Source organism: Carassius gibelio, chromosome B25, assembly GCF_023724105.1.
Source record: "Carassius gibelio isolate Cgi1373 ecotype wild population from Czech Republic chromosome B25, carGib1.2-hapl.c, whole genome shotgun sequence".
Taxonomy (NCBI): Eukaryota; Metazoa; Chordata; class Actinopteri; order Cypriniformes; family Cyprinidae; genus Carassius; species Carassius gibelio.
In genome coordinates this window covers 12780635-12793983 of record NC_068420.1, presented here as the reverse complement: position 1 = coordinate 12793983, position 13349 = coordinate 12780635, and the positions used below count along the sequence as shown (strand labels likewise).

Sequence of the window (13349 nt, the reverse complement as noted above, 5' to 3'; positions counted from 1 at the left end):
GTTGTCGCTCACCTCTTCTGGGTAACTGGTTGCTGTTTGGCTGACTGGGTGAACTCTCACTTTGAGACACATCTCCATTGTGATTTACTTTCTTCCCCTGATGAAGCTCCACATTCACTTTGGTTTCCACCCGCAGTTTCTCTGGAGCACTCGGCTCCTCACTTTCACTGGCTGTGGGCGGCTCCTGCGGCCAGTATGGCTTCCCTTGACCGGACACAACATCAGCTGCAGAACAACAAAAAAAGCCAAGTTTGAATATAGATCAAATGAATTAAACACGTAAAAGAGCAGGTCAGAGTTCACAGAAGAGGCTGCAGGCACCTTTAGGAGTGCTATGGATGGGCGTTCTCTCGTTATTCCATTTGGTCCTGGAGTGTCTGGCCTCGTCCTCACTGTCCGAGGAGTGGGAGGAAGCGTAGGAGCTGCTGTGTTCATCCACTGAGAGTTCGCTGTCCGAATCTGAGTCTGAAAATAACAGAAAATGAATATTCAGACGTTCTGACACAAGCTGAGCCTTCGATGGTCTTAAAAATAGTTGCATAATGCTCCTAAGTGTTACTTCTGTCCTCACTTTCTTCCTTTTTACTCTTGTGGAAGAAGAGCGACGGGTCTCCTTCATCATGCCCCACATTTCCACCATTAGACGTTATGCTGGGTTTCTTCTCCCTGAGTGAAAACAACATCAAATCTATACATTACTACATAATTATCATTACATCAAGTGGAGTCACAGTAACGTTATTCAGTGACAGTAAGTTGCATGTGAAATGTTCACAAATGCAGCTGCAAATATAGCAGTATTACATACATGACAACCAGAATTACTTCTTAACATTTTTTCTGTAAATATCATATGCTCTACTGCTACATTTTGCAGTTAGAAGTGTGTCTGAGAGATCAAACATGTGAATCAATACACATTGGACCTAATATAAGATGTGCTGTGAATCACAATACTGCTAATACGGCTCTGTCATTTGTTATGGTAAAAAAAATATGTAAGTCACAAATAAGGCTACACGATTCTCATATTAAGAGGTTAAGGAGAAGGTGTGGGGATATTTTACATTAGCATTTCAAATGAAACACTGTTTTATTACACGGATGTTTAAGAAATACTTGATTCTGATTGGTCACTTGTAGTATTCAGTATAATCCTGGTGCATTACCTGAGTGTGGAAACAAGGTATCTGCTGCTGTGACTCTTGCCTGATCTAATAGAGGCTTCTAGAGAAACACTGGACTCTCCAATGGTGGTCCGGTACAGACCTCCATCCTCCGTGTAGACGTCACCATTCAGAGAACGCTAAGATGACAGATGAAGAGACTCACTGTTAGCGATCAGTCAGCAAATACATTTGGCCTATACACGAATATTATTTAGTTAACTGAAGATGTGAAATGACTCACTGTGAGTAAGGTAGCCCGTGTTGTACTGGGATCTTCAGCTGGTACTTTCTTCCCTGTAAAAACACTTTTTAGGTTCCTCCTCACGTCTTTGTTGAGAATACAGTGGAAAAAGAAAATGCAAATGCCCTGAAATAAAAATACACGTCATTACTGAATAATTAAATAGATAAACATTTGAACAATACACAAGCAAAACTGTTTGTTAAAGAGAGCAATCCACTCCCATATGGTTTCTATAAAACCATTGTGTTTAATTATCCATGTTTATATTTTTATTAATATATTTATATAATATATTTATTTATTAATTAATTTTAATTTTAATTTTAACTTTAATTTAACATTTTTACTTCACTATGCCTATATAAAGAGATATGGTAAAGTTAAAATAACAAGTAAAAATTACATTTAAAGTTTTAGAAATAGGGGAAAGACATCTCAAATTTCTGTTCTGACAAACAGTGAACATTAATTACACAGCACATGACCATACTGTATGTACCTGCAAGCAGCTGAGGATGGCAAAGAGGTAGTGGAAGGACAACACATCGCTGTTGACTGCCATCAGACCCAGCAGCCAGGTGGCGCTGATGAGCAACAGGAGGAGGAAGGCCCCTCGAAGAGAAGAGCTGCACAAGAGCAGACAAGAGTGATGAAAAAAAAATAGCTTTTACCTGCTCCAAGCCATTAATATTTCTGTATTGTTCAGTTTCACCTTCTTGCTGAACTTACATTGCTCCTGACTTTTCTGTTCGCTGGCGCCGTCCACACGAGGCCTTGGCTGCCAGCACAATGAGGACTGTATTTATCTGTTAAACACAAAGTGTTTTATTTTGCATTATTTACTCAAAACCAAATGCAGTTGGGAGGGATGGAAAAGAAAGCAGTGCTTCCACAAACTGACCAGCACCACTACGGAGATTGGTCCTGTGATGCTCCAGATAAGAGTGTCATAAACCGAGAGCCAGCAGAAGTCAGCGTTTCCATAACCCTGAGGATCCAAACCCACAGCCAGACCTGAGAAGAGACAATCAATCAGCAACAATGCACAAATGAGCAAGATTTTAAGTTTTTGAGTTGCTAAGATGTTTTTATGTTTTAGAAAGAAGCTTATGTTCACCAAGGCAACATTTATTTGACAGTAAAACAGCAATTTAATTAAAATTTTAAAGGGTCATATGATGCGATTTCAATTGTTCCTTTCTCTTTGGAGTGTTACAAGCTTTTGGTGCATAAAGAATATCTGTAAAGTTGCAAAGACTAAAGTCTCAAAACCAAAGAGATATCCTTTATTAAAGTTAAGACTCTGCCACGCCCCCCTAAGACGGCTCATTCAAACACTCCCCCACATGTCTATGTCACTAAGTGGAAATATTTGCATAATGCCGCCCAAATGCTCACACAAATACAGAAGGTGTGGTTTCAGTAACCAGTTAGTGTTGAAGCAGTCATGTCAAAAGGTGAAAGCAAAATCACTTTATTTGGCCTTCCGATAGTAGATGCAGTTAGGAATCTTTAAGTTTACTTACAACAGAACAGCAACACATTTTATGGGCGACCGTTTCGTGAACCTAGGAGAGGAGGTCATTCTGACTTTGCTATGACAGTCTGGCGCTTTTGTTATTAGTTTAAGTATTTGCTATTCACTGTTCAAATGCAGAAATCTACAAATTGTGTATGTATGTGTGTGTATGTGTCTGTGTGTGTGTGCATGCGCGCACGTGTGTGTGTGTGTGTGATAGAGAGAGAGAGAGAGAGAGAGAGAGAGAGAGAGCATCATTCACATAACAGTGGAGTCAGCTGTCTTAACTGTCCATGGCTTGTGTACTGCAAACACATAGGAGCTTCATCACTGTCTGTCACAGTCACACAACTCTGTTCCCCTTTCTGGCTTGAACTGACAGTAAAATTAAGGACATTATTAACTGTCTTTACATTTATTTTGAAAGATGAAGCTCGTGATTATAGAAAGGGGCATTACATTTCCGACAAGTGCTTGTGGTGTTTGGCTATTCACAATGCACTGGGTCAGTTGGCCAATCAGAGCATACTGTGCTTGTCTGGAGGAGGGACTTTGTAGAAAGCAACGCGTTTGAATAATATGTTTTTTGAACATTAAAGCATGTCAGCATATTCTGTTACACCAAATACACAAAATAATGATCTTTAAAAAAAGCATCATATGATCCATTTAATATAACTGTATAAATTTAAAATTAAGTATAACTGTTTTTTTATTAATATTTTCTAAAATGTTATTTATTTCTGTGATGCAATGCTGAATTTTTAGATTATTCATTACTCCAGGCTTCACTGTCACATGATCCTTCAGAAATCATTCTAATAAGCTGATTTTCTGCACATTTTTGTGAAAAATCATGATGCACTTTTTTCAGGATCCTTCGTTGAATGCCAAGTTCAAAGTTCAGGATTTTAAATGAAAATCTTTCGTAACATTATAAAAGTCTTTACTTTCACTTTTAGTCATTTAATGCACCTCTGCTGAATAAAAACTTTTATTTTGGATGTGATTAATTGTGATTAATGTATTTGACAGGACTACAACATATATAATGTATACCACACATTAACTATATATTTTACAAATAACAGCTTAACGTGTCCTCTAGATCAAACTATGACTGAGTACCAGTGATAACAGCAGGAATCCCCCAGCCGATGGCGTAGTAGAAGCGCATGTGGCCCTGGTTGATGTTACGCATCTCGGTCAGCATGCGATAGATGTGCAGCCCCTCCACAAACATCCAGGCAAATGCGCACATGTACGAATAATGTAGCAGAATGGCCACAACAGTACATACAAACTACAAATCAGATCAGAAACAGAAAGCTTAAGTATAACATAGGATCATCTGAGATAAATCCAATTAAACAATGTGGTTGTTATCATAATCTAAAAACTCTCCAGACTGCTCACCGGACTGTCAGTCTGATTGATTCCAGTGAGGAAGATGAGCTCAGAGAGAAAGATGGAGGCCACCAGATTCTTGTGGATGCTGTGTAGGTTGGAGCGCAGCTTGCGAAGAATGGCCAGCAGGAGGAAGGTGATGAGGAGGGCCACCAGAGAGGTGGACACTGTCGTATAAGTCACCACTTTCAGAGGAAGTACATCACCATGCTATAGACAAGATGACAGAGTTTAAAAACTAGTTGTATACTAGCAAAAACCCATATTACCCCAAATAGCTGGCTGTGCTTACCTCTCGTTTGGAGATGTCCATCAGGACAGCAAAGCTGGTGATGTGGTTGCACTGGCAGCTGATATGAGTCGAGTTTCTGAAGACCAGCTCACAGCCTTTTGAAGACCAGGCGCCTCCACCAGAAACCCTATCAAACAAGAGCAGGAACGACACAAATAAAATATAAAATAAATGATTACCCTATAAGAACAGCACAAACAGAGATTGGTTTATTCTTGCCAAATCAGAAAAATAACTATAATCTTTTCATTAATTAAGGACTCACGGGATGGAGTGGTTCCAGTAGACGCACACAGGTTTGGTCCTCTCGTGGGTCTCCAGGAGCCGGAAGTTCAGGGTGATGGGTCTTTGGAGTGGGGTGGGGAGAGGCTCTCCGTCCCTGTGGACCACCACGCTCACTACAGGAGTGTTGATGACAGGACGAGTGGGCAGTCTGGGAATGTGTAGAGCACCAGATATGAAAAAAAGGACCAGAATGGAAAAAGACTTTGTCATATCTGTACTATATCAGCTTCTTTTTTTTAATTTATCTGTATTGGCTGATGTTTACAGAAGAATGGGGAAAAACATGCTTTGATAAAAGTAAATAATATATCATAATTATGACATAGAAATCTATATTATGAGTTGCGAAGTCATGATTACGAGATAAAATGTTGACATTATATAATATGAAGTCATAATATAACTTAACATAACATAATTCTGACTTTAGTATGACTTTTTAAGCCATAATTGTGCCTTAATTTATCATTTCAAATTTGTATCTCATAATTACAACTTATCTCATGATTATGACATAGTATGTCATAATTTTTACCTTTTATTTAATAATTATGACTTGGTAACTCAATATTTTCCTCTCAATGCATCCTAATTTCAACTTTTTATCTCATAAATGACAACTTGTCAGTTTGGACTTTCTGTCACATAATTATGACTACGACATACTTATGACTTATTTTGACTTCTATATCTAATTCTTATCTATTCATGTCATAATTATGATTTACCAAACCATGTTTCTTTCTCATGTGGTGAAAATGGGCTTCCACAGGTATTAGACACTTAATTGTTCATGCTCACTTGCTCTATTTTTACATTTAGATTACCTTTGCTGTAATCTTTAAAGCATTTTTAGCAAATCTCTAAATAAATCTGAATTTTTTATACTGTACTTTATAATGAAATTGTTTCACTTTTAGCATTTAAACTTTTAGTATTTAGTGGTTTCATTTTAATCTATGTAGGCAAAATGGTATAGAATTTAAATATCGACAATTTACCAGAATGAAAAGAATTACTGTATCAGCTTGTCATATAGACCGAAATTTTTATATCGGTGCGTCCCTAATTATTTAATAGTTCTCATATTAATTGATATTGTTTTTTTGTTTTTTTACCATTGCATCTCTTGAATAAGTAAATCTGTTGTTTGTACTGTATGTACTGTAAAATGTGTGTAGTGTTCCTGTAGCTCAACTGGTAGAGCACTGCTTTAGCAAGCAAGCAAGCGCAAGGTTGAGGGTTCGATTCCCCGGGAACACATGATATGTAAAAATTGATAGCCTGAATGCACTGTAAGTCGCTTTGGATAAAAGCGTCTGCTAAATGCATAAATGTAATTTAATTTGAATTTTAATTTAAAATCTGAAGTGCTACCTAAGACTGCGGCGGTCCGGATCATAACTCTCTGGAAGGAGTCCACCCAGAGTCCTGTAGATCATCACCATCACAACAGCAGGTGGATCGGGTTGTTCTGCGTGGCGTCTTTTCTTAATGGATGGTGTGAAGTCAACAGTATCTGATCCGTCCACACTGATGAAAGACTCTATTGGTTCAATCTGGTCTGGAGGCTCTGTGGTAAAAGCATCTGTAGTGTATAAGACATGATAAAGGTTAGAATAAAATTGTATCATTGCACATTTCCATGAATATTACTGGTAATATAAAGAAACAATTTTCAAAGTGACAACCTTTGCTCTTTTTCGGCAGGTTTGGGAACAGGACAGATGAGTACACCTCGTTAACTTCCTGAAACCGGGGAATCTTGTCTTGGTTTGCATCGGAGTCCAGAAAATCTAATGCAACAACTGGTTGTAAAGAAAAATGATACATATTTTATATTAAACACTAAAAATTGAGCAGAGCAGACGCTACAGGATGGAGAACCCAATACTAACTCATGTTGTCAGTGACAATGGTGAAGGGTCTCAGGTAGGTCTTCCTCATGTTCTGGACCAGAGTGTTGGCGTACTCCTCAAAATGGTGCAGCAGATGCGCCGTCCCGCCATCAGAGCGCTGTATCTTCTCCCAGTGATCCTTGTTGACAGGGTCAAGGATGGCACTTCCAGCTTTAATGATGTTCTAACACAACACAGAGGAGTAATGTTAATTAATACTGGACTATAACCATTGAAATATGAATACATCTTAAAGTAAAACAAGTTTTTTAAATTGCATACATACACTTGATATATTTAATCTGACGGTTTACATGTTTTCAAACTGGTTAAAGCTGGTCATTTATGTTCATTAGTTGGTTCAACCTGGTTTAGATGGTTGAATACCTAGATTAGCAACTGGTAAGGTCTGTGTCAACCAGGTAGACTATCTTGGTTAAGAGAGTTAATGCTGGTAGGTCATCTTGAACTAAACAGCAATTTGACCAACTTAAGCAATTAAGATTCGGGTTGCAAACAAATTCCACCTTTAATCAACCAACAAAGTTGTCCTAAAAGAAGCTAAGGGAAGTGCAAATGAAGAGCTCAGGTGGAAGCCAACATTTTTCTTCAATGTAATGATGGACAGTTGGGATAGATTTGCATGCTTTCTAACTGGTTAAAGCTGGTCATGTATGGTCATTAGTTGGTTCAACCTGGTTTAGATGGTTGATCAGGTGGATTATCAACTGATGAAGTGAGTGTCAACAAGGTAGACCTTCTTGGTTAAGACAATTGGAGCTGGAAGGTCATATTGGACCAGCAACAATTCAGATACAATGCACCAAAAACCAATTTGATTTAATTTAATTTAAGCAATTAAGATTTGGCTTCCATAAGGTTCCCAATCAACCAACAAAGGAGCCATGAATGATTTACATGCCTTCTAACTGGTTAAAGCTGGTCAATTATGGTCACTAGTTGGACCATCTTGGTAAAGAGAGCTAGAGCTGGCAGGTCATCTTAGACCCATCAGATTTAACTAAAATCCTCTTTGATTCTGGAAGCGTGGGTGAAGACTTTGAGGTCTATACCTTGTTGAAATCGTCATCATGGGTGGCGGTGAGCTCAAAGCCCTGCTGCAGGCTCTCGTGCTCTAACACACTGGCCAGCAGATGGTAGGCAGTCCTCACGTCATTCCCAAAGAGGCGCTCCGTGTGGTCGGTGGCAGAGTGGAGCAGGCCCGCAAGGCTTTTTGATCTTTCTCCATCCATTCGAGAAGCATTAGCATGAAGATCCTCGCTCTAAGTCACACATGAAGGAGGAAACATTGGTCACTTTTGGGATTGTGTAAAATGGAGTACAATATTTAATAGTGTATAGTTTCCAGTTTCACCCTTGACTATAATTCCAACTTGAATCAACCAGCAAAAGAGCGACAAACCTCTTTCTTTAGCTTTGAAAAGCTGAGGGAAGTGCAGTTGAAGAGCTCAGGTGGAAACCAACCTCTATCATCGCTGCAATGTCGGATAGCTGTGCCTGTCAAACAACAAATGAGGATATATATATATTGATAAACCATTCAACAATAATGTAATAAAAAGATGAATATTCCTACATACACTACCGGTCAAATAATTGGACACATCTACTTTGTTATTGTTAGTAATTTTAATGTTTTAATTAAAGTAATATATATATATATATATATATACATATATATATATATATATATATATATATATATATACACACACACATATATATAAACATATATATACACATATATATACATACAAATATACATACATACACACACACACACACACACACACACACACACACACACACACACACACACATATATAAATAACATGTAGTTTTAAAATAAAATGTATGTAGTATGTGTGTGTGTGTGTGTATTCGTGCTGTCAAACAATTAATTGTGATTAGTTTTCCAAAATAACTCGATATATGTGTGTGTACCATGTATATTTATTATGTATATATAAAGACACACATACAGTAAATATTTTTAAAATATTTACATTTATATATTTATATTCATATATAAACATAACGTATTTTTCTTAAATATATACATGCATGTGTTTGTATTTATATATACATAATAAATATACACAGTACACACATATATATTATGTGAACAAAATCTTTTATTTTGGATGTTATTAATCGCGCTTAAATGTTTGATGGCAGTAATATATATGTATATAGTATAGTACATAGTAAAGTATATATAGTTAAATAGTGAAATTCATTTAGAGGTACAATTATATATTAAAAAGTATAAATATAATTGTCTACAAAGGTTAAAATGTTCTTATTTATTAGGGCAGATTATATATACTTAATTGTATAAATATAACTATATTTAGAATGACAAACTCTAAAAAAACTAAACAATTCAATTAAAACAAACATTATTGAATATTTTTTTTTTCCATTATTTTTTTGCAAGAAACTTTGTCTAATTCAACTGGTTACTTGCCAGTTTTTTATAATTTGTGGAATTTACTAGAAACTTCTATTAGGAAATCAGTTTTTAAATAAATAAATATAGCTGTCTACAAAATTCAAACTTTTCAAATTCAGTCAAGTGTGTCCATCTTTTGATAATGTAAATTCTTGATTTGATTAAAGGGCGTACCACTGGATCCTTTGGGGCAGTTTGTGGCTGCAGGGCCACCAAACATGGTGCGGGGCCACCAGATACCATCTTCAAAGGCTTTGGGGCAACCATCATAAACCACTAGATAACAAAAAAATGGAGTGAGAGTGAGGGAGAAGAAAAAAGATGCCATTAGCTGCCTCTAACAAGGTTTGTTGCTATGTCTTAATGATAAGACCTTTTTAGGAGCCACAAATGTCCATCGTTGTCAGTACAGACTCTCAATGCTGACATAAAAGCAGTCTGCTCATGACTGGAGTGTATTACACTTACATTTCATCATACTGCGCTTGCAAATATTTTTGGCCTTATTTATTCAATTGTCCAAGATATTTTCAAGCATTCTGTTTGAGTTTTGAAAAGAGGTTCACAACCGTTAACTGATATCCAGGCCAGTTGACAGCACACATACCCACACATCCCCCGACTGTCACCTCTGCGAAGGGGTTGTCACAACGGTTGCACTGACGACCCACCACACCCATCTTACAGGGGCACTGGCCCGTTACAGGGTCACATGTCCGGGAATGCGCTCCAAGGTGAAAACAATCACACGGGTAGCAAGTGTCCGCACCAAGAGGCCGAAAGTAATTGTCCTGAAAATAAAGGAATTTTGTGAGCATGAACCTGAAATTAATATGGAAGCATGCATTTTTCTATTGCAATTGCAAGTTTTTATATCACAAGTCCTACTTTTTATAGAAATGTGAGATATACATCTTATAATTCTTAGTTAGCATTTTGCAATTCTGACTTTTTTGCTCAGAATTTTAAGTTTACATCTTACATTTCTGTTTTTTTTCCCCCAACACAGAATATTTGTATTTCAAATAAATAGAATTTTCTATTCATTAAAGAATCCTGAAAAAAAAGCAGAACAACTGTTTTCAACACTATTAATAATAAGAAATAATTCTGTAAAAAATCTGCATATTAGAATGATTTCTGAAGGATCGTGTGACACTGAAAACTGGAGCAATGATGGTGAAAATTAAAACATGAAAAGGTCTTACTGACCCCAAACTTTTAAAACAGTAGTGCGCTTAATGGAATAAAAGTTACTTGGTCCAGTTTATTTGAAGTGTGAGTGTTGGACAACAACTGGAAGTCTAGAAGTCTGGTTTCTTTCGAGAATCTGTAGCATGTGATCACTTGCAGCTTACCTTGCAGCTACACTCTCCTGTGGTTTTATTACAGTCCCTTTTGAAGCCTTTGCTGACATCGCAGTTACAGGGCCCACAGGTCGGGTATCCCCACCAGCCGCGAGCACAAGGTTGGTCCCCTCTGTGTGTGCGCACAAACGTCAAAGTAAAAGTGAAAAAGACATAGAAAAGTACAACAGCACAATAGTGCCTAGCAAAAGACTAAGTTTACATTTCAAACTCCACAGAATAAGACTCAAAACAGCTTTTATTGGGGACTTAGACGGATTGGAAATTTGAAAAGGGGGGCATTTGCTTTGAAATTGGACATGAAATTCTGCTGTAAAATCAAAGCAGTCGATTCTGACTGCGAGGCAAACACGAAATTGCTTGTGTGAAGGCAATACATCATTCTAAGCTTTGTGATCATTTAAAAGAGAATAGTTTTTTATGGTGAAAGAAAGGAACAGAAACTAAATCATCTCAAAAATAGACTGTTATTTTAGTCTCTTTTTTTCCACTCATGGAAATTATTTTATCTGTGTTTTTCTCATTTTGGAACAAGTTTAGTTTTTTTTTTAATTGTCATTATTATTTTATTTTATTTATGTAAAGTGACAAGAAAATATCTTTTACGTTTAAAAAAAAGTTCACCTTTAAAACTTTCATTCTTTTTTCTTTTTTTCCCCTTTAGTTTATCTTTAATGGATGAAATCCTGGATAATTCCAGCAGTCTGAGAATTATTTGACTTGTTTCATTATAAATAAAAGCGTGACAGTGTGGGCGTCAAAGACACGTGGAATTACCAGAATTAAAGGATCATCACAACAATACCATCACAAACACCGCCAGCGTCTGCTATCACAGATTTAGCCACTTACAAAACCTTGGCAGTTCATGAAACAGACCATCAGACAATAAAGCTGTTGTCAGTCAGCGTGTTTCAGCAAGTACCAAGATTTAACTAAAAGTCAAGTGCTTTCCTTAATCCTAACCAAATCTAAACATTAAAGGGACAGTTCAACCAAAAATTTATGTTGTGCAATGATTTCCAAACCTCTAAGACTGTGTTTTTTGTATATGCAATGATTGTTTTAATCAATTAAAATCATTGTTTTTATGCCAGTGTTGTTTTAAATCCCATTGACTTTTACTGTATGCACAAAAACATTTGAAACGTTCTTTAAAAAAAAATGCAAGGGAATGCAAAATGGTAATTTTACTACCAGCACATCTTTGTTCAATAAGATGCAAGATTTGAGGCAGCACTCACGTATGAAAAACTATTGGAATTGATATCCCTAAACCTTAGTGTGAGCCACATGAATGATGAGCGAATCAAAGATACAGAGAGATACTCACTTATGCTCACAGTATTGGCCATAGTAATTGTGTCCACACTCACAGCTGTAGCCACGTTTGCTGCTGGGTTTACGAACACAGGAGGAAGTGTGTTCACAAGGGTTCAAGAGACACGCATCTACACAGTCCCTGCCAAAATAACCTGGGGAACAGGAAAAGAGAAAGAGTGTGTGTGTCAGATTCAGATACGTAGACACTCATTTCTAAAATCATAAACAGAGGGCTCTAAATGTCTAATGTCTAATGTTATAAATAAAAAATATGTATTCATTTATTTATTATTTATTTTACTGAGTGAACATTATAAATTAAAAATGGAAATAACGAAAGAAAGAAAAATCTATTATTTTCTTATAAGGAACATGAACTTGAAATGAATGTATAGTATATGCACAAATATTTTTTCAAAGAATTGTTGAAAGAAAGAAATACATTTATTCAGCAATAATGCATTAAATTGAGTGAGAGTAAAGGCGTTTATAATGTAACAAAACATTTCTGTTTCTGTTCTGATTTGTTGTTCATCTAAGAATACTGAAAAAAAGCTGAACTGTTTTCAACACATGGTAATAATAATGTTTCTTGAGCATCAAGTCAGCATATTAGAATGATTTCTGAAGGATCATGTGACACTGAAAACTTAGTAAAGGGAAAAGTGAGACTGAGAAAGTGTGTGTGAATCAAAAACTCATAAAACAAGAGACTCAAACCTTAAATCCTATACAGAGGCCTAAAAAAAATTCTTGTTTCATTACTATTTGATGTTGTTTTTTTAGTGCAAAATAGAATTATATGTGTCCATGGCATTTCAATTTAAAAGTGGTCTTAAGATTTTGCATTCCATTATATAAACAGTCTTAAAGTTTCTGTTCTGTAGCACTATTGGTGTTACCTGGCTCGCAGACACACGTGTGGGATGCCCAGTTGTCTGTGCAGCGGCTGTGAGACGGACAAGGGCTGGACTGACACACATCGGGTACGTTACATCCGTCTTTCGCGTGGATTCGCGTTGCATGCCGTATGTTGATGTTGATGGTGTTAGTGGAGGTCTCACCCATTCGCACACCCTGTGAGATGACCACATGACGTACCCATATGAATGAGACAATCCACACCTTTAAACAATGTAAATGTGTGTTTATTGGAGTATACCTGCATGCAGCCAGTAAATCCAGCCTGCACAGTCCCGTCTCTCTTAAGCAGTCCACCGATAAACAAGTTCCTCAGTTTAAGCCCAGGCAGCTCATTACCGATCTCCACTGTCCTCTAGATAACAAAACGATATAATAAATATGAGTAAAATGTTAATAAAAAAGTGTGGAAATATCACAGAATTGTGTGTGTTTAGAATATATATGA

The 13349-nt window shown here is 36.7% G+C and overlaps 1 protein-coding gene across 1 annotated transcript in view; it reads right to left on the bottom strand.

The window, feature by feature from the left end:
• celsr1b (cadherin EGF LAG seven-pass G-type receptor 1b) overlaps positions 1-13349 on the bottom strand; it is a 47929-nt gene that overhangs the window by 2043 nt on the left and 32537 nt on the right. The window contains exons 11-33 of the mRNA XM_052597221.1: positions 13143-13256; positions 12883-13057; positions 11991-12132; positions 10649-10769; positions 9898-10081; positions 9465-9566; positions 8238-8332; positions 7888-8097; positions 6815-6998; positions 6608-6724; positions 6294-6504; positions 4897-5064; positions 4632-4758; positions 4349-4549; positions 4061-4235; positions 2315-2427; positions 2143-2219; positions 1913-2039; positions 1411-1536; positions 1170-1306; positions 572-666; positions 322-465; positions 13-225 (exon numbers count right to left, since the gene is read on the bottom strand). Of these exons, the coding sequence (XP_052453181.1) occupies positions 13-225; positions 322-465; positions 572-666; positions 1170-1306; positions 1411-1536; positions 1913-2039; positions 2143-2219; positions 2315-2427; positions 4061-4235; positions 4349-4549; positions 4632-4758; positions 4897-5064; positions 6294-6504; positions 6608-6724; positions 6815-6998; positions 7888-8097; positions 8238-8332; positions 9465-9566; positions 9898-10081; positions 10649-10769; positions 11991-12132; positions 12883-13057; positions 13143-13256 (3358 nt within the window). The remainder of the gene's footprint in view (positions 1-12; positions 226-321; positions 466-571; positions 667-1169; positions 1307-1410; positions 1537-1912; positions 2040-2142; positions 2220-2314; positions 2428-4060; positions 4236-4348; positions 4550-4631; positions 4759-4896; positions 5065-6293; positions 6505-6607; positions 6725-6814; positions 6999-7887; positions 8098-8237; positions 8333-9464; positions 9567-9897; positions 10082-10648; positions 10770-11990; positions 12133-12882; positions 13058-13142; positions 13257-13349) is intronic.